Source organism: Ceratotherium simum, chromosome 8, assembly GCF_057802395.1.
Source record: "Ceratotherium simum simum isolate JZ-2026a chromosome 8, ASM5780239v1, whole genome shotgun sequence".
NCBI classification, from domain to species: domain Eukaryota; kingdom Metazoa; phylum Chordata; class Mammalia; order Perissodactyla; family Rhinocerotidae; genus Ceratotherium; species Ceratotherium simum.
The window spans coordinates 48,666,042-48,686,779 of NC_141907.1; the positions used below are offsets into that span (position 1 = coordinate 48,666,042).

Here is a 20,738-nt window from a genome sequence, read left to right on the forward strand (position 1 = left end):
TTCATCTGTCCTCTAACTCAGTTCCTTCCCCTCAAAGCGTTGGCAGATGGGTTAGTCCATTTAGTCAAAATCTTCCTTGAATAGATACACAGTGCCGTCCTCTATGTTACGTCTATCCAGTGACTAAGTAGCATGCTCCTCCAACATGTCTTCAGTGACCACTGGTATTCCAACTTCTGCATTCATCCTCTTCTACTCTACAGGCACTCTCTGAGCTACTTCACGTTACTACCATGGTTTTAGACTATATTCTACTCCTAAGTTCTAGACTTGTGAATCCAACTGTTGATTGAATATTTCCCAGTGTTATCTTGACACCTTGGATTCAACATGTTTAAAACTTAATTAATTATACTGGATTATGCCCTCAACCAACTAACTGGCTGCTTACCTCTTAGTCTATGTTTGGTCTTTTACTTATTCTTATTGATATCCTTTATCCTAAAGTCCTGTGTCTCAAGTAACACTCGCTTCTTTGAAAGCTCCCCTCTAATGCCCTAGAGTTATCCTAACAAGTCTCTGACCCCATCCTCGAACTCCACAAGGAATCATTTGACTCCTGTGTGGTCACCAGTATTTAGCCTCCTGCCCCCTAATCCCAGGATTGGTATCTTTAGTTATCATCATGCGCAATTCACCAAGAATTTAGGACATTTTGCATCAAACGTCACCAAGCAGTCTTAACAGTAGCAACCAAGAAGAGAACAAAAAACAAGAGGTTTCAACAACAGAGTGGCTGAGGTCTCAGTAAAGGAGGAAAGCAAGTGATTTCTGCTGAAACCAGTGAGTAAGAACAGGGAGCTATTTCTCTTGTTATTTATTCCCTAGTCAGGAGCACTTTTCATTAGGCGTGTGTTCGACGTGGAACTTGGGCACTTCTCGAGGTTCTGGTTGTCTTTATCGAGAAGCTCAGTTTCATTCGTGTCCCCTCAGTCCCGTGGTCAGTGAGTTGTTCCAAAGTGCAACATCCTACCAGAAGGTTACCAGATGTTGCATCTAAAGCTTTTTCAACTTATTCAGCTAATGTCTATTACACACTTAATAGGTGACACTCTGTTCCTTGCTATAACAGATTAACTCATGAGATAAAAGTGAGAAGGAGCTCAAGAATATTTCTTCTTTGCCCTGAATTATTTTTTCCATAGCCTCTTCACAATGCCCAATACAATATTACCCTGATACAGCATATAACAGACTGTTTCACTGAATACCCTGCATTTGAATTGTTGACATTTTCCATGGCTTAGTTGTTATCTCTAGTAACCAAAGTCTCTCCATTTTTAGCATGATAACTGAGTGGTAAAACAAACACACAAACAAAACTTTACTTTTAATTTAGGCATATTTTTTTCCATTGGACTTCAGTTGCTGATTAAAGCATTTAGCAATATAATTGAAAGTAATTTAAATAGCTAATTAAATAATGTTACAGAGTAGTTTTCAGTACTACATTCCTTTAAACAAAGCATCCATCATTTAGGAGTGCAATTTATCACTGGGTTACTGATACAAATGCAATTATATGTGCAAAGGAAGAAAGTGTCCACAAATCAACTTTGGTTTTCCATAAAAATTGCCATATCCATAACTTTCAAATAATTCTTATAGGGCCAAAAGCGATACATGGAAAATTTGAGCCTCTACATTTTAGTTGGCTTTGCAACTGTCTAGTGTCTAGTTCTAAATCATAGTTTTGACAGTTAAGACCCAGGTTAAAGCTATGTCTATGTACACATGTTTTGACAAAATTGACTGATGAGTTTAATTAACCAAATTGTCTACTTAGTCAAACAACTCCTCTGACTATATAAATTGCTTATTTGTTTTGTTTCTTGGTTAAATTAACTTGTTTTTTAACTTAATTGTTTAACAAAATATAGCCAGATCAATTCAATATTTGGAAACAGTTTCAGTGTGATTTTTTTTTAATGGTTATACCAAAGTTAAGAAACAAATGGTCTCTTAGCGAATGCTCAAAAATTTACTGTAAAATGTTATGGAAAATTCTGATTACAAGGACCTTTTATTTAAAAAACAACAACAACAAAACCCCTGTATGATTCCATTTAGTCTGAAATCAAAGTTGACTGAAATCATGAAACTGGATTCCCAAATTGGAATGTTTTTATTATTCAAGGATTCCATTACTTAAAATACTAAATACCTTAATGAAAATGTCTTTATCCATGAAAATAGAATCTCAGTATTAAAAACGACTTCATGTTTAAACAACCGTCTAATTTCTGAATGATAAATAAGTGAAGATGTTTTATTTTAGGAAGAATAGAAATGCACATTTCAGAAATTCAGTGTCTCTATTGTGAGAATACCCTGTCAAAATGTTGACTCAAGTCAAACTTTAAAAATAATGTTACAACCCACCTCTAATTATGTTAACTCTCTTTGATCAATGTCATGGATTTGCTAGATTCTTCTGTGTGTATGTGTGTGTGTGAGAGAGAGAGACAGAGAGAGAGAGACAGAGAGAGAGCGAGGGAGGAAGATAGGGAGGGAGGGGGAGAGATAGAGACAGAGAGACAGAGACACAAAGACAGAACAAAGAAGATGAAGAATGAAATCAACTGTGCAGTGGGGCTTGAGAACTTTAACTTCTTAACTTTAACATAACTTCTGACCTTCCCAGAAGTTCTGCATGGGGTCTATGATAGTTATAGGTTTTTCCAAAATATTATAGAAATGAGGTAAAAACTAATGTCTATCTCAATTTTGAAATAATAAGTATGGTTTCACAAACCAAATCAATACTTTTCCAAGTTCCAAGTGAAAATACTTACAGTAATAAAATTTCTCTTTTTCACTACCTCCTTTCTTTTTTCACTTCCTTGCTTCTCTCCTCCCTTCCTCTCCTTTCACATTTCCTGCTTAGTAAAAAAGCCACAAGAAAAGTTGCATATATTTGTTTAAATATGTGTGCACATCATGTGAGTTAATCAACCATCAATGCAAATTTATAACTATCATGGATATATCTCTATAATTAATTCTCTTATGTGGAAATCAACTTATTAGAAGGCTGGTAAACAATTAATTTAGAATTTCAATTATATGCTTTTAAAAGAAGACTCGTTGAGTTTTTACAATTAAACATTTGACTTTCTTCCAATAATGTACAGATTACGTTCACAATCTTGGAGTGGGAAAACTGTCCAACTTGACGTGAAAAGACAGTTTTCTGTAGAGCAATGAAATATATATGTTTAGCAAATATCTAAAACCACATAATGAACTAGAAAAACATATTTGCCACGAATATTAAGGACACGTTTTTAATTTTCTTGCTATACAAAGTGCTTTTACAATAGCAAATTATGCATAAATTTGATCAAGCAATTCACAAATAAAAGAAATACAAAGGGCCAATAAACATGAAAATATATTCCATTGTCCAAGTAAAATAGTGCAAATTAAAATAAGGATGTTAGATCATTCTTTGTCAATCACATTGGCAAAATTTAAAGGAATTGATAAGATTTAGTTTTGAAGAGAAAACTGCAGGTGGAAGTGTACATTTTTATTAAGTTTTTAGGAATCTAGTTGTTGATATTTGCCAAACTTGAAATATATTTCCCTCTTGATTGATCAATATCATTTATAGAAATATACCATAAAATATATTTGGATAATTGTTTTTTCCAAAATATTACACCAAGGTACACAGCTATGATATGTATTATGCACATATGTATTTGCAGTATTATGACACAAAAACACTGTGAAGTTCCTAAATGCCCATTGACATAAGACCAATTACATAATGTTTTATATGTAGATATAATGCATTCATTAAAAATGCAAGATACAATATAGAAGTGAAAAGATTTCCATCATATATTGTTAAATTAATAAATAAATCGAGATGTTTTATTTTTTAAACACATATTGTAAACAGTATGTGTAGTGTGAATTTACCTGAGTAAAATACAAAGAGAGTTGGGAGGAAACATATAATGTCTATTTGTTTTTCTGTAGAAACTTCTGATAGGAAGGTCAAGGCATAGTCAACTGGTTACCTCTTGACAGTAGGGAAAAGTGTGGGGAGGGAGCTGAAGGAAAATTTCATTTTTCTCCATACTCATCTCTGTTTTCTTAAATAAAGAACATGTGTTATTTCTATAACAAACTCATAAACCTACTGATTATGTTATTATTTAAAACAAAGAAACTGTTATAAAATTGAAATATACTGCTTTATTTAACTAAGTGTATATAAACTCAAGCAAAGTGCAGTTTTTTGGTAATGATTTCCATAAAAACGAAACAAAACAAAAACACATGCACAATACCTCTGAGGTTTATCTGAGACTCTTACTCTACAAATTGGATGATATTTCTGTATAGTCTTTACCTCACATACCAGCCAAAGTTTTAGAAAATCCAGAGTGGTCTTTTTTCTCGTTATAAGAAAAAAAACTATGTTAGATAAGGTTTTTAAGAAATAATTGTTATTGTTAGATTTTTAAAAATCCTGTGGAGTTAATGCAGTGAGAGATTCTACTTTAGTTAAAATTATTAATTGCAATTGCTTTGTTCCTTGGTATTAGTTTACCCCAGACACTGGAAAATTAAACACAGGTACTTTTCCTTTGTATGTAACGAAGATGACTTATTTTTCTCCCTCCTCCTTTCGTTAGCTTTCAGCCGTGCCCCAATTCCGATGGCTGTGGTCCGCAGAGAGCTCTCCTGTGAGAGCTACCCCATAGAGCTCCGCTGTCCAGGAACAGATGTCATCATGATTGAAAGTGCCAACTATGGAAGGACTGATGACAAAATTTGTGACTCTGACCCTGCTCAGATGGAGAATATACGATGCTATCTGCCAGATGCCTATAAGATTATGTCTCAAAGGTATGATACTTCTAATATTCTTTTCTTTGCACATTTAATATAAACTCTCAACATGCATCTTTGTGACATGTTGAGCATAGGTAAGGATATAAATACTATTGTGTATTTTAGGATAATTTGAACTACTTTTTCAATATCAAACTATTCTCATTATCACTAAAAGGCTAGTATTAGAAATTGTACATGAGATTTGGAAATTATTAAAATTTAGTAGATTATTTATTAGGTCTCATGATCTACTCTGTGTTCTCTAGAACCGAGTTCGTTAAATGAGAAAGTAAATTTATTTTTCACTAACAGAATTTTGTAATTTTCTCCAGAAATTACAAAAAAGTTATTTTACTGCTAACAATTATTATCTATCAGTGTAGGAAAAAGAGAATAAAATTAAATTAACAGGCAATTTTTATAATCATTAGTCAAAATATAGTAAAAGACTTGATTAAGGGTTATTTGGCCTTGGAAAACAATGAAAAAGATATTCCTTTGATATCTAGCATAATTTATCTAAAATATTACCATCTTAAAATAATATAAATTAAGGTATCACATAATATCACTGGATAACAAAAAAGAATATCTTCAATTCTAAAAAGACTGGGTAATACGAATTCATACTGTAGAGGGTTGGAATTATATTAAAATTTGTTGATAAATTAGCTAAATACTAAATATCTCTTAGATATTGTCCACTATTACTATGATTTCTCAGAAATCAGTGATGAAGTTTTTCATTTACTATAAGCCTTCATATTTTCTGACTACTTGCTCACAAAGTAATTTTTAAATAATTAATCAATAAATGATTTATTTAGTGAATTTGTTTTTTCGTTAAGATTTCTATTTAGGCATTTCCTTCTTTCTATTGTTTAGGGATTTCTTAAAACATGGGAGAAATCATAGCATATGTACAAATACATCATTAAGGGACACGTGACTGTAAGCAAATTGATGTATGAAAGCAAAGACAGTAGATTTCGGATTATCTGTTTTGTGCTTAAAAAAGCCTGCCTTGGGGCCGGCCCCCGTGGCATAGTGGTTAAGTGCGCGCTCCGCTGCTGGCTGCCTGGGTTCGGATCCCGGGTGTGCACCAATGCACGGCTTGTAATGCCATGCTGTGGCGGCGTCCCATATAAAGTGGAGGAAGACCGGCTCGGATGTTAGCCCGGGGCCAGTCTTCCTCAGCAAAAATGAGGATTGGCATGGATATTAGCTCAGGGCTGATCTTCCTCACAAAAAAAAAAAAAAAAGCCTGCCTTATTTTTAACCTTTTGTCTTCTTGATGATAAAAATTCTGATATGTATGCTTGCATGTGATTAATAAATTGATAGTTGATATGTTATTTTTGTAAATTACTATTGTATAAATTATTAAAAGAAATAATAACATGCTGGGTTTTTGATGATCCAAACATCCTAGGTATACTTGAAGGGTAATGATCTCTCTGGGCAAATCTGAGGGCTTTTGTTTGTCTATTTCTAAAATGTTGGCTCATGGTAAGGTGAGTGTTAATGAGAAAGAATATTTTAAAAGTAGGGATTCCATTTGATATAAGTTTGGTAGCATTTGGCTCTTCTCGTGTGTCTCTCTCATTGTTATATATTTGACATACCTCCAACTATGGTTAAATTCTCTGATGTTATGCCTAAAAGGAGTCTGATTATCTCATTGTGTGCAGGTGTTGTAATGGTCTTTCAGCAGTGGTTTCTATGAGTAGTATGGAATGGGCACTGTGACTAAGTTATTTTGTTTCTGTCAGACCACCAAACACAATTCATTTGGGCTGTGGATTGAGGAGGAGATCCTGCTTTTCGGTGATTAGGTTTTCATTTAAAATGTAACAGAAGCATTAACTTCACTAGCTCTTTGATCTCTATATGATTTTCATTGAAATTGTTTTAATCCTTTCATTGATATTATTAATGGCTCCCAAAATAAGCCCTTAATCTTATAATTATTGCAAAAAATAGTTATAATAGATCCTCTGGAGCTACTGAATTATATGGGATGCATCTATAAAGTGACAAATCTGCAAGTAAAATTGCTTTAAGCGCCCTGAGTAAATCATTTGTGGAAGCCCTCCTGGTGGTTTCTCAAGTAAGAATTGTCAGCTGAAATAGCTGTGGTTAATTCTCTATGGAGGAAAGTTTCTTGCTTGTATTTGGACATTTACACTTGTCCAAAATAAATGCTTTTGCCTCTTGGAGAGAAGAAATCGAGTTCCATCTTGGAAGCTCCCAAGAGATGGGATAGCCATGTCCACTTAAGCTGCTTTATAATGAACTTTCACTGTCATGCTAATGACAGCACGTTAAATAATGCAGTAATTACTACTTGTGATATGGACAGTTTAAATAACGTATTTGGGCTAAAATCATAATGGAAAACATCTTTCCTAAAAGTTATGTTAGATTATTTTGTTTTTTGTTCACTTAAACTTCTCGAAAGACACTATATCAGGGTCTAAACATTTTTAAGTATGTCTCTAGATGGGAGGATTATTACTAAATTCAAAAAATTATTTGTGTATTCTTGCATAACCTTGTTAAACAGGCATCATTACTTGCGTCAGCCTCATAAATCAGATAGCTGTCACAGGCAAGGACAGACATGAAATGTTCTTCATGCAGGTGTTTCAATATACATTGAACAAATGCATAAATAAAATCGTATACCAACATGTTAGTTAAGTGTGAAAAATTGGGGACTTGAATCAAGAAGGATATGACACTTGATTTTCCCATTTTTCCCCGGTAGAACTATGCAATCTGATATCTACTCGAGAGAAACCAGTTTCTTCACTGCCTTTCAGATTGCACCTCATGTTCTCAAACCCGAGCGTGTTCTCATGCCATTCTGCCCCCAACCCATCTGAATGCTCTGTGCTTTACCTCTTTTTATTATCTTACTAGAAGATTGTTAAAATGTCAGAACACATTATTTATTCTTCTCAGAACTTCTAATCTCACACACTTATTATCACCTACATCCCTCTTTATTGCATCTAAACTTTAATAAACCTATTTTATTACACTTTAGACAGTTACCTTGTTTAAAGTAAATTATAAGCTTCTAGAGGGCAGACTTTCTGTTGATTTTAGCTAAAACTAAGTTTTGATGTGTAATGATGTGTAAGTGAATAAATATGCTCTCCAATTTTGTTATGCCACTTAAAATCTTTAATTCTATTATCTGAGTGATTTTTGTGTGTCTTTTTATTTTATGTTTACACACTTCAGAGAGTTAAAAAAATAGTACATATAGCTTTGGAATGTAAATGTGAAAATGACTTAACAACTGATAACTGCAGAAATTTTTCAATAAATTCAGCAAGTAAATTTGTATGTGCTTTAATTACCTTATTGGTACAATGGAAGTGATATCAATATGTATTTCTTACTGTTATTGAGAGGAATAAATGACATAATGAAAGGTAAATTCTGTCCCAGAGTTTATGGCAAATGAAAAACACACAATAAATCCTAACAAGTATTATTATTATCAGTAACAACTGAATATGTTTCCTGTTTATTTAAGCACATTATATCCTGGATATTAAAACTCCAGCTAAAGGAAAAATACCTAAATAATCAGCAGGCAAGGAAAGGATATTTTCCTAAAGATGACACAAAAGCATTTTTATATACCATATAATTCACCCATTTCAAGTATACAGTGATTTTTTTTTAGTAAACTTACCAAGTGGTGCAACCATGACTGTAGATCAGTTTTAGAATATTTCCATCACCACGGTAAGATTCTGCATGCCACTTACTGTTCCCACCCTGTGCAATGGCTAATCTACTTTCTATCTGTGTCTAGTCTCAATGCCTTATTTTTTGAGCTAAAAAATGAATATTTGAAATCAAGTTAATGTTAGTGGGCATTTCAGTGGGGATAGTATTAAAGAAATATTAGCAGTTATCTCTGAAGATGTGAACATAAATATGTTGCTTACATTTTGAATTCTCTTAGACTCAAAGATCATGAATGCAGATGTTTAAAAAATACTCTCTTTAGAGTTTTCCATCAAGTATGTTAAATGTATAAAGTAGGAGTATTTTTTTCTATTTAAAGGAGTGATTTAAATTTCACTTTTAATCTTTTAGCAGTATTTTAGCAATATGACATTTTCATATGTCGTAGTCACATTAGGAACATGCAAAAAGAGAGAGAGAGAGAACTGTTTTTTCTCACTTTTCTGAAAAAGTTATATTTCAGTTTATATCAGTATCACTGCAGGGGATTTTACAGCTTACGAAAAGATCTTAGTTTCTGTTATATTCATTCCTAGTGAAGTTAAGAACTCTTTCAATAGCAGTAAAAGAAGAAATGCCAGTAGCAGTTTTTGTATGTGCATAGCTGAGTAAATGTTCTGCAGTAACTGTGTGTATATACATGAGTTTTTCAATTTAAGCATTCTCCTTTGCTCTTTTGACGAAGTCATTACCTTATGTCTTGTGTTTCTCTTACGAATTACAACAGATCAAAAACAATTCCTCATATCAGGGACTTTTCCATTGAATCCATGTTCTCTACAGTAAAAAGAACAGATAGGCATGGAAATTGTGATATATAATTCATTGCCTTAAGGATTATTTTTTGTGTGCATGTTTATTTAAAAAAAAAATAAGAAAGTAAGGTAGGACCATAACTTCCACTCCCAAAGCCCGAATGTAGAAAATATGACAAAGCTGGGAAGTTCCTTTCTAGAAGGCTTTTACCTCTTGTAATATTTTGGCCCATTTTGATTCTGAGAATATATTTTGATAATGTCCTACTAAAATGCTTCCTAGTAGTCCTTGCTATTAATTTAATTTTGAATGAAATTATATTTTATATATGTGTAGTTTCAAATTTAAACATTCCGTAAATAAATTAGATATTTTAGGATAACTCAGGGTAAAAGCTAAAGGGAGTTGAGTTGACTGTCTCTTATGGGCCTTGGGGAACATTAACCCTTTGTGCAGCCATTCTTTAAGTGTGGTTCGTAGAAATTTGGAATTCTTGATTCCTTTCCAGGGATTCCACAAGGTCAAAACTATTTTCAGAACAATACTAACATATTATTTGCCTTTTTCATTGTATTAGACATAGGCACTGATGGTGCAAAAGAAGTGGTAGGTGAAAGTGCTGGCATTTCATCAGGGATCAAGTCAGTAGCAACAATATACTTAAAAAATTGTTTCAGTTTTGGGGGCTGGCCTGGTGGCATAGCGGTTAAGTTCTCGCGTTCTGCTTCAGTGGCCCAGGGTTCGCAGGCTCGGATCCTGGGCGAGAACCTGCTCGTCACTCATCAAGCCATGCTGAGGTGGTCTCCCACGTAGAAGAACCAGAAGGACCTACGACTATGATATACAACTATGTACTGGAGCTTTGGGGAGAAAAAAAAAGAAAAAGAGGAAGATTAGCAACAGATGTTAGCTCAGGGCCAATCTTTCTCAAAAAAAAATTCTCAGTTTTAATTTCTAGTATAGTAAATATTGGTATATATAACTGACATCAACTGATAGTCTTTGGGTATCTTAATTTTGAGAGTTAAAGAGGTCATGAGACAAAAACGTAGGAGAATTGATGCTTTAATAAATATAATTATTTTTTCATTCTTACTTGTTGCTTGAAAATTAGTTATTTATGTTTTGTTTTCATTATTTTTACATTGCATAATACTCATTCTATGTGCTTTAAAATCATCTGGACTGTTTCTGTGAGTGAATTATTTTTGAAGGGAAGAATATCTGTATGTTATATAGTAGTCCTCGCTAATACAAAGCCAAATGAGAATTAGACCCATTGTAACCTGAAAATTACTAATGTCATTTTCTGTTCAGACAGTCATACAATTAACTTTCATAAAATTATAAATACCTGCTTAAAATTAAAGATAAAATGATCAAAACAATAGAAACTTAGAATAGTGTATTTTTCAATAAAATATACTGCATAGATTAATAGTATATTTTAGGGGGAGAGGTGGGAGAGCCCTGTTATATTATTCTAAACACAAAAATGTTAAAGGAACTAAATTTATAAGTATGTATACTGGAAAAACATATTTTTCATTTTAATGTATCACTGATGTCAGTTTTCTTTTTAATAAGAGTTAGTCTTGTAAAGACAGAATTTGAGAAGTTTTGGGCAGCTGTTTTGTGGCACTGTTTAAATTTTCTGAGTTTTTAAAAATTTGTTAGTGCTAATTGTAACTCCAGTGCATTTAGCCATTAGTAAATGCATTGGCAAACAAACTAAACAAAAAAACACTAAAAAGGACTTAAATAGTGGTAGAGTTAGAATGGTAGATTTACCTGGAGTTTGTCATATTTCACATTTGATTTATAAATCATAACAATCATTTTTTCCTTTATGGTAAATGATCACCTTAGTTGTTTCCCCACTTCCAACTTTTTAGGTAACTTTACACTCTGTGGTCAGTCTGTAGAACTTGACATCTTGTGGAAAATATTTAGAAGATATTACCAAGGAAAGAAACATAAGAAGTTTTCTGAAAATTAGAAGATATAGGATAAAGACACTAAGTAATTATCTTGAGTATAGCTTAAATCTAAATGGAAAAGAACTAAGTAGATTATGAATATAAATTCTGTCACTGATTAATTGGCTATCACTGGACTTTGGAGGAAAATCAGTTATAGTGACATTTAGCAGACATTTGAAATAAATACCTCAGTTTCTCTATCATTACAATGATTTTAAAGATTGCTGAGGCTGTTGGGGGAGTCTGTCTCAAAGTATTTTGACCGTCTTTCATTTGTCATTTTACTGATGAGGAGACTGAGTTATTTGGAGTTTGAGGAATTTACCTGAAATTACTTATTTACTATATCACGGCACAAATATGCTCTCTCGCTGAGTACAAAGCCTATGATTTTTTTTTAACTTTGCTCTCTTTTTTTTTCCTCTTCTAAGACACTAAGAATAATTTTTGTTACAAGGAAAGGTCTTTTCACTTTTTTAGTACATCAGGAAAAGCAAATGAAAGATTCAAATCCATCCACATTTTATATAATCCAATCTGTTGGTTACACAAGAGTAAGGTTTAATGAAACCAGCCTTACAAAATTGATCGATAGAGCCATTTAGTTTCATCTTTAGAAAAATATCTTTTCCTTGCCTGCTGATTATTTAGGCATTTTTCCTTTAGCTGGAGTTTTAAATTCCAGGATATAATATGCTTAAATAAATAGGAAATGTATTCAGTTGTTATTGATAATAATAATGCTTGTTAGCATTTGTTATATGATTTTCATTTGCCATAAACTTTGGTAGAGAATTTACCTTTCATTATGTCATTTCTCCTCTCAGTTACTCTATTACACTAAGAAATACGTATTGTTATCGCTCCCATTTGTACCAATAAGGTAATTAAACCGCAAAGAAATTTACTTGCTGAAGAATTTAAGCCAATACATTGCCTTATTTGAGGAATATGGGGCTTTGTTTATTGTGAAAAGGGTGATAAAATGATGAAGTGTTAAGAACAGTTAAGAACTGTGCTTCTGATCATGATCATGATGGTGAGAAAAGAAGCTCATTTCCTCTCATGCAAACCCTCAACCAAATATTGGATTGATTTGACTCAGGTTTTATCAATATTCAATTACAACCATACACAAATTTTTATTATTGAAGTTTTTGATAGAAATAATTTAATTCCTATGAATCTGAAACCCTCCAGCCTCTAAACCCTTTTTTTATTTAAATCAATTGTGTTTATAAAGTGTTTTGGATAATGTAATGCTTCTTGGAAAAACAAGCATTGACAGTACAGAGCTGATTGTATTACTAAATATTTCCAGCTATAACCATATATAAGCAATATTTATTGAGATCTTCCTATGAGCCACACAATCTTCTAAGCACTTTATATAAATTAAGTTATCGAATTCTTCCCTCAGTCCTGTGAAATGGATACTATTGTCATCCTTATTTCACTGATGGGAGAACTAAAGCACAGAGAGTTTAATTAGCATACCAAAGTTACACAGTGAATAGCAAACCTGCAATTTTAACCTAGGCAATCCAGCTCCAACATCCACGAAACTACTACAATTTACTGCCTTGTATGCTTTGTCTAAAATGTACACTATTTTTAGTAAATGGGACTAACCAGGAAACAAGTAAGGACCAGTCACTATTACCAAAAAGAAAATACGTACATGCATATGCATGTTCACCTCCATACACGTGTACAATATTAGTGGTTGGTTATCATTTTCACATACAATAATGAAAACATGGCGTGAAGCTTATTAAATTATGTGGCATTTATTTTCTGCCTTAGGATAAGTTTTCAGGCAAAAACACTCAAGTACTTGTGATGAAATTTTTAGTATAAAAAAATATGACGGACCAGCCATGGTGGAAAAAAGTCCCTCAGCCCCTCAGCAAAGAAAGGAAGATTAGCAACAGATGTTAGCTCAGAGTGAATCTTCCTCAGCGAAAAAAAAAGTGAAATCAGATTTTGTTATGTTTGTAAGATTTTGGAGTTTATGGGGACACAATTTTCTATAAGAATATTTAAGTAAAGGTGAACTCACTGGTAATAATGGGGAATAAGTTGAAACTTGTATGGTGTATGGAAATAAAAGAAAATAGATATTACTTATGCAAGCTTTGGAACAGTGAAGGCTCATGAATTAGAAACTAAATATATTACCTGAGTATTCTGAAATACTTGTAAATGAGAAAATATATCATGCCAGCCTTTCTTAATCAAACTCGAATATAAGTAACAGATTGCTTTAAAATTTCTAATGTTTTATATGAGATTTTAGCATAAATCTCAGCATAAATCTTCACAAAGCTTTTGCTAAGTTATAAAAATGATCTTTATTTGTACCACACTATAGTAACTTTGTTTTATCATATAGATCAATTTATTCTTATTTAATATGTTTTGTTCTCTGATAGATTATGCTGAAAACATATTGCTAAATTTGCCTCCATGAATACTCTACTAGCCACAAGCTTTAATTGATTCATTGTTTCTTTATTATTAAGAATATTACTAAATATTGTTAATAAATCATTCTGTGTAATACATTTTGAATCTTCCCATTATGCATTCATGTGATTAATTTAACTCTAAGATAAACGTTATTTCCCAAGTTGTTGGGGAATAACTATTACCCTAATATTTGTTAATATGAAAAATGCATTAATTGATGCTGGTTTCTATAAAGTTAGATATTTACTCTATCACGTGCATAGCAGGAAGATATGTAAATCATATTTATTTGTAACTAGGTTTACCAAATGTTAAAAGACAAACATGTTTTTTCATGCATATGGGCTGATTTTGACAGATAAGTATCTGTGTATATATTCTGGCTCAAAAAGACTTGAGGTCTTTCCAAAAATGCTATTACCCGTAACTATTAGTACTATCAACCTTATGAAAATAAACATTTGGACCTCTTTCTTGGACTTGTTAGTGTATTGAGGAAGTAGTACTTGGAAAAGAATACAAGACTACAGGAATATTGTAATATAAAAAGAAGAAAACATACTTTAAAAGTAATCAAGAAAGAGACGAAGAAGAGATGGTTGTTACAAAAGGAGGAATCTAGATGGCTATGAGTTTGAAGGTGAGTAGATGATAATTGAACTGAAGCAAACCTTTTCAGCTAAAATCATTGATGTTGTTAAATTATTTAGAGACACTTAGATGTTCCGAAACCTTCACCACTGATTGTCTAAACGACTCTGTGTATTTTACATTTAATTAATCTACTCCTGGAAATTTGAATTTGCTTATCAAATATAGTATATTAGTGTTATGTGAAAGATTTATGACAGTCCTCTACCAATATGAACAACTTATTAAAGATAATATTCTAATAATACCTCCTAGTTTATTAACATTGAGTTTTTTTTCATGATAATAGTAGTTTTTGTTTTATTTTCAGAATTATACCCATGAGGCCCACAAATCCTGGCTACATGCTATATCCTTGAGTGTTACTGTTATATGTGATATGTGTTATATATGTGTTTCTGATATATGTTACATCTACACATTTCTAACTTTGTCTATATACTAATTTTTTATTATCTTATTTCTCTCCTCAAACCACAAATGTTTGTCTTTTCATTAGAAAATACTGTAAAAATACCTATGACCAGTTTCATCATTTCCAACCTTCTAGATACTGGGAATTATTTCTCTGTAGGTCCTTTAGAAATTAGGGTCACCAAAATGTACTCCTTCTTCACAAATTAGTCTCTGCAAAATTTGTCATAATAAAAGGCCTTTCACCTTTCCAAGGAATTCAAGTAGATCATCCTTGCCTGAGGAGATAGGATTGTGAATTACTTTCCAAGTTTGGTTCTAAAAAAAGACATAGAGTCCTTCAAATGACTTTACATTCAATTTCCTCCAATAACATTTCCCTGCTGTGACATAAAAAATTACTATAATGATAACAATAAACATTGTATATAGTGTAATCTTTCCATGAAAGTCATAGAAGTGGAAAAGCATAAATAAATTAATAAAAAGTGGAAAAACACAAGCCCACGTGGATATTGGAAGCAATATGAGCCTCCTTCTGGAAACAGAAAAATGTATCTCAGTGAAAGTTGTGGTACATCACATGTATCTAGAATGTTATACATTACTGTGTATAAAGGAAAAGATAATTCTTGATGTGATGTAGTTGAATACATATTTGATAGCTATAATTGCATTATAAAAGGATATCAGCAACAAATGTTAAGAAGAAGCTGCAACATAAGTCTTATCCCCTAGATTCTTTTAGTCTGTTGTATCACAATTTCTTGTGAGAAATAATTGAAGAACATGTTGTTTTGATGGTTATAGCATAAACTCAATGTATCTTTAGAGTGGCAGCTTTGAAACTAGTGTGCCAACAGTGTTGGTATACATGTGCATAGACACACACATACACGTACACGTATAGAAACAATGAGAACATAACATCAGAGATATAAATATATAGGGTATTTATGATGTATATTTCTAAAATGCAGATTAATTTCAAGAAAAAAACAATGTATTTACCCTGGAATCAGATAGTTAAATTGTTATCTAATGGTTCAAGATTTCAAAAGGTTTATTTTTTTTCTCATTTATTAAGAAGTAGAGGAATATGTTTCTACCCATGTATTTTATCCTTTTATTGAAAAAATTTTTTTTCATTTTTGTCAGGAAGATAGAGCGGGCGTAATTATTTTATTTTACTCTTGATGATACTGATGCTCAAATAGGTAAAATGATTAATTCGAGGTTAAATGTGACCCTGAACCTTTATTTTAGTTTAATTATAAATCTATTTTTATAACTAGTTTATTTGGAAAACGGAATGACTGGTATTTGTTATTTTGAAATAAAGGTCTATCTTTCATTTATTGGCAAGATTAAAAAAACAGTTTAAATTGTTAGACTTTACAACTGAAAAATAAAATTTCCTAATTTTAAGAGGAAACAAATTGGAAATGGGATATTCAACAGTTGTATAGAGACTTTTTAAGAAAAAAATGTCTCTTGGAGCTCCAAAATTCTATTAATTTTAGGAAGATATTTAGAAACCACCCTCTACTCTTCAGATACTTGTGCCTCATGTTCTAGGTTCAGAGCATGTGCTTTGAATTCTCTGCAGTAGACTTTGGTTTGAAATTCAAGCCATGTGTCCTGGTGCGCATTGACTCTCTGAGCAGTTAAGAAGTAAAATACTTGCTTTGAAGGCTCATGATGAGCACAGAAAAATATATATTTTTCCACATGGGTACCACCACAGTGCTACAGTGGTTGTTATTATTATGACCAGAGATACATGTTTTTATATTATCCTCTATTGTTGAATAAGAGGTTTCATTCTGGAGTTTGATCTTGTTTGTTTTCCTATTTAAGTCAAAGAGAAATGTTTAAAGAATTTCTGTCTCAGAAAGAATCTCTTTCCATTATGTCTTTACCAATATATCAACTTCATATTCTAATGAAATATATTATGATGTAGTTACCTTTGTAAATGTTTTTCTTGCTCTACTTACTTTCAATTTTTTTACTTTATGACCTCTGAGTAAAGAGTTCTGGTTCTGGGAAAATCATGAAGCTTACCTTAGAAACCAGAAAGGGTTTTTTTTGTTTTTTTTTTTAAGTGTTAGGGCTTTCACTTCGTTAAGTTCCGGGACCTCAGCCTCATTCTGTAGTCTCTCTTCCCAACCCCACTTCTTGCTTAGTCCTATATAAGAAAGCCATCACTTTCTTACTTTAAAATTATCTCTATGGGGGGCTGGCCTGGTGGCCTAAGCGGTTAAGTGCGTGCACTCGTCTGCGGCGGCCCGGGGTTCCCTGGTTCGGATCCCGGGTGCGCAGCGACGCACCGCTTGTCAAGCCATGCTGTGCATCCCATATAAAATGGAGGAAGATGGGCACAGATGTTAGCCCAGGGCCAATCTTCCTCAGCAAAAAGAGGAGGATTGGCAGATGTTAGCTCAGGGCTGATCTTCCTCACACACACACACAAATTATATCTATGATTTTGAATCTCGTGATGGAGTTCCAGTTTTTAGACTTGTCTTTCACCAAATGGATCAAAATCTAGTAGGCCAATTCTAAGAAGGATACTTTCTGTTTCCTTTCAAATGGTACAACAAGGCAAACCCCTTTCTTCGCCTATCTATTCAACAGGCCCTGGCAAAAATTATTCTTTAATGTTATTCTACCAGTTTTTGAAACCTATAGAACATGATCTTATTCCTAATTACCATAAATAACTACAAAACATTTCTTTTCCTAATCAATCAATGTATGTGTTAAACACAATTTTAAAAAATATGACTGAGCTCTGTGTCAATGAACTCAAGTTGTTCATTCCCATAAAGAGCAATACATTTTGGCCATAACTTGGAGACCAAATTTTTGTGCATATTTGATACTGTGTTCATGAAGCCCAAATAACCATTATTGGAAATAATGTAAGTTTTAATTCCTCCTCCATTTCTCAGACCCTAGATTATATTACAAAAGCATCTATTTACATGCTAAGACTTATAAATATTTCAAAATTAATTTTCTCTATTATACTTGGTGCCAGTGGTGGCAGAGGCTAATCTGTCAGCGTTCCACTGTGGTTTTAAGCTAGAGGAAGCAAAAGTATTATTTTTGGAAATTTTTTCAGAGGTGCATGGAATTAGAGAAATGAATATATGTCTTTCTTAGTAGGTGAGTGGAAGCACTATCCCCTCAAGTCATACAAACTACCATAGCTAAGGACTTCTGTCATCCTTGTGTCTTAAACTAGTTCATATCTTTTAAAGCAAGTTGTCCAGTATTCTTCCCTCTGCATGACTGTCTATGAATGTAAGTTGTTAGATCATGTATCTGTTAAGAAAATTTTACTTTTAAATGAGATAGATAAATACATACCTATATACATAAGTGTAAGTATATTGGTTCAGATAACGGAATAGTCCTTGGGAAAGTTGGCCTTTGGCCTTTGGCCTTTGACCTTTGATCCAGGCTGAAATGACCTCCTTGTCTCATATCTGCCAACTCTGAGTTGGCTGCTTCCTCAGGCTTCCATAGGGTGACATCCTCCAACCCCCAATAAGCCTACTCCCTCTCAGGGCTGGAGCTGTTCCAAGACTCACTGTGCCCAAAGGAGAAGTCTTTATCTCTGCATGCCCAGCTGACCCATTTATCTTGACTGAGTCAGCTTGATCTAAAGAAATCTCTTTGTTAGAGGGTGGATATGTAGATTGCCTTAAGCAGGTGGTTCTCAACTGAGGATGATTTTGCCCCTCAGGATATATTTGACAGTGCCTGGAGACATTTTTGGTCATCACAATTGGAAGGGTGCTAAAGATGTCTAGTGTGAAGAGGCCAGGCATACTGCAAAATATCTTGTGATGCACAGGACAGCCTCTGACAACAAAAAAATTATCAAGCCCCAAATGTCCAATAGTGCCAATGTTGAGAAACCTGCCTTGAGCCAGTCAGCGCCCACCCCTGGAGCAAAGAGTGGTTCCAATCCCAGGTGAAGCATATGCCTAAAAATGAGAGAAGAATGTTCACTTAAGGTAAATCTGTATGTTTTTGACAGAAAACAAGAGAAATAGATACTGGGGAGATAATCAAAACTATTTATCCCTTACTTTAAAGGCAATTCAATATTTTACGGAGAATATTACAAAATGGTTTACTCTTTACTAGAAATAACATGCCAAATGTAATACTGTATAATATATTACGGATATAACCAAGGATATTATTATTTCTTCAGAGTGTTTTGCTTCCCACTTAGGAGTTCATCTACACACAAGAGGCTATATTTTGAGCTGTGAAAATGTCACTAGATTGATAAGAAATGTGGCTTGAGAGTGTCTCCACAAATCATTGCTTTAAGCTTCGTATTGAATAACTGAATTTCTTGGATCTTCACTATTCTATTTAAGTAAGATATATCAAACAATGATCTTTGTAGATTTTTAGAAAAGGAAGTCTTAGAGATTTTTAGAGAAGGATGTCACCAGTGTCATTTCATTCTGCCAGTGTTCTTGAAAACATCTTGCTAGACCACATCAGTCACCCACACACTGTTTACATTAGTAATTAACAGAGAGAGAATTTTAAGAGGGCTTATAAGCCATGTCATCACTCCAACATTTTCCTCATAATGAAATAACCAGCACAGTGGGGAGCCAGTTGCATTTCTAAAACCCAGCAGGCTAAGCTAAATTGTGGATAGAAACTAAGTCTCAGAGGGAAGAGTTTAAATACAAAGTTTGCTACTGGTGAAAATAAGAAGTACTCATGTAAGGAAATGCCTCTTGAACAGTCCTGTCCAGGAGTTTAGGAAACTTCAGGGTTCTTTCCAAATACATATTGCCATACATTTTCTGGTACAGCTGGACACTTTGTAGGCTGAGAGGCCCCAAAGCCTAAAAGGATCAGAATTCTTTGCTAGTGAAGACTCTCCTCCATAAGACTAGAACCATAATTATTTCAGTAGGCTCTTTTACATATACCCATAGGTTTGGGAATAAAGTACTCATTTCTCAGCACTCAGAGTATTTTCAGAAAGAAAGGTGGAACAAGGAACAGTAGCCCTTTGAAAAACTATTCTAACGTCTAAGTTTGCATCTAAGGCCTCTGCGAATTCTCCCTCTCTTTTCATTACTGGTCCATGGGTCTAACGCTGAAGCCGTGAGCTGACACTGTCCCCTGAGTGTGTGCTAGTGCTTCTGACCTGAGACCTGGAAGCCTCCTTCATGTCGGTGCCTGCCCCTCACTCCAGGTTGTTGAGGTCAAGCTTATGAAAGGAATGGCTGTAGGAGCACAGGCCAGGCTACCTACTAATCACAACTTTTAAAATTACTTAAAAATTTTTTAACAATGGTATTTTTGCTCTGAAATAAAATGTTCATAAAAGGTAAAAAGGCAAGTGCCGTCACATTTTGCTCTTGGAATGAAATAACTAGTGAATTCTGTGCTGAAATTTTTTAAATGTTTAAAATTGTATATTATGACTTAGCAAAAGAAAGGTCTTACAACAGTGTAAAAATCTCAAACGATGCTTCCTTCCCCTTTCTCTACTTCAAATTGTACTTTAAAACTCGATAAAACAATTCCATATGTTCTACTATAAAACTAATTGCTGCAGTTTTTACAGAGTCCTAACATCTCTTGTTTGTTAACACATATGCTAAATGAACCGTTGTTAGATGTTGCATAGTAAATGGTATGATTCATTTGTAACAGAAAAATATATATATATTGCTTTTGGCAGTTACCAAACACTTCAAAGTTATTTTCCATTTCAGTCTGAATAAAAAAATAAATAAAAAGTATTATAAACACATGAGGTCCATTAATTTACCAAAAATT

The 20,738-nt window shown here is 33.3% G+C and overlaps 1 protein-coding gene across 19 annotated transcripts in view; it reads left to right on the plus strand.

The window, feature by feature from the left end:
- The window catches only part of ADGRL3 (adhesion G protein-coupled receptor L3), an 812,769-nt gene that overhangs the window by 365,967 nt on the left and 426,064 nt on the right, over nucleotides 1-20,738 (plus strand). For all 19 annotated transcript variants that reach the window (XM_087434392.1, XM_087434383.1, XM_087434386.1 and 16 more), the window contains one exon: nucleotides 4,653-4,866. In XM_087434392.1, coding sequence (XP_087290518.1) covers nucleotides 4,653-4,866 — 214 coding nt within the window. The remainder of the gene's footprint in view (nucleotides 1-4,652; nucleotides 4,867-20,738) is intronic.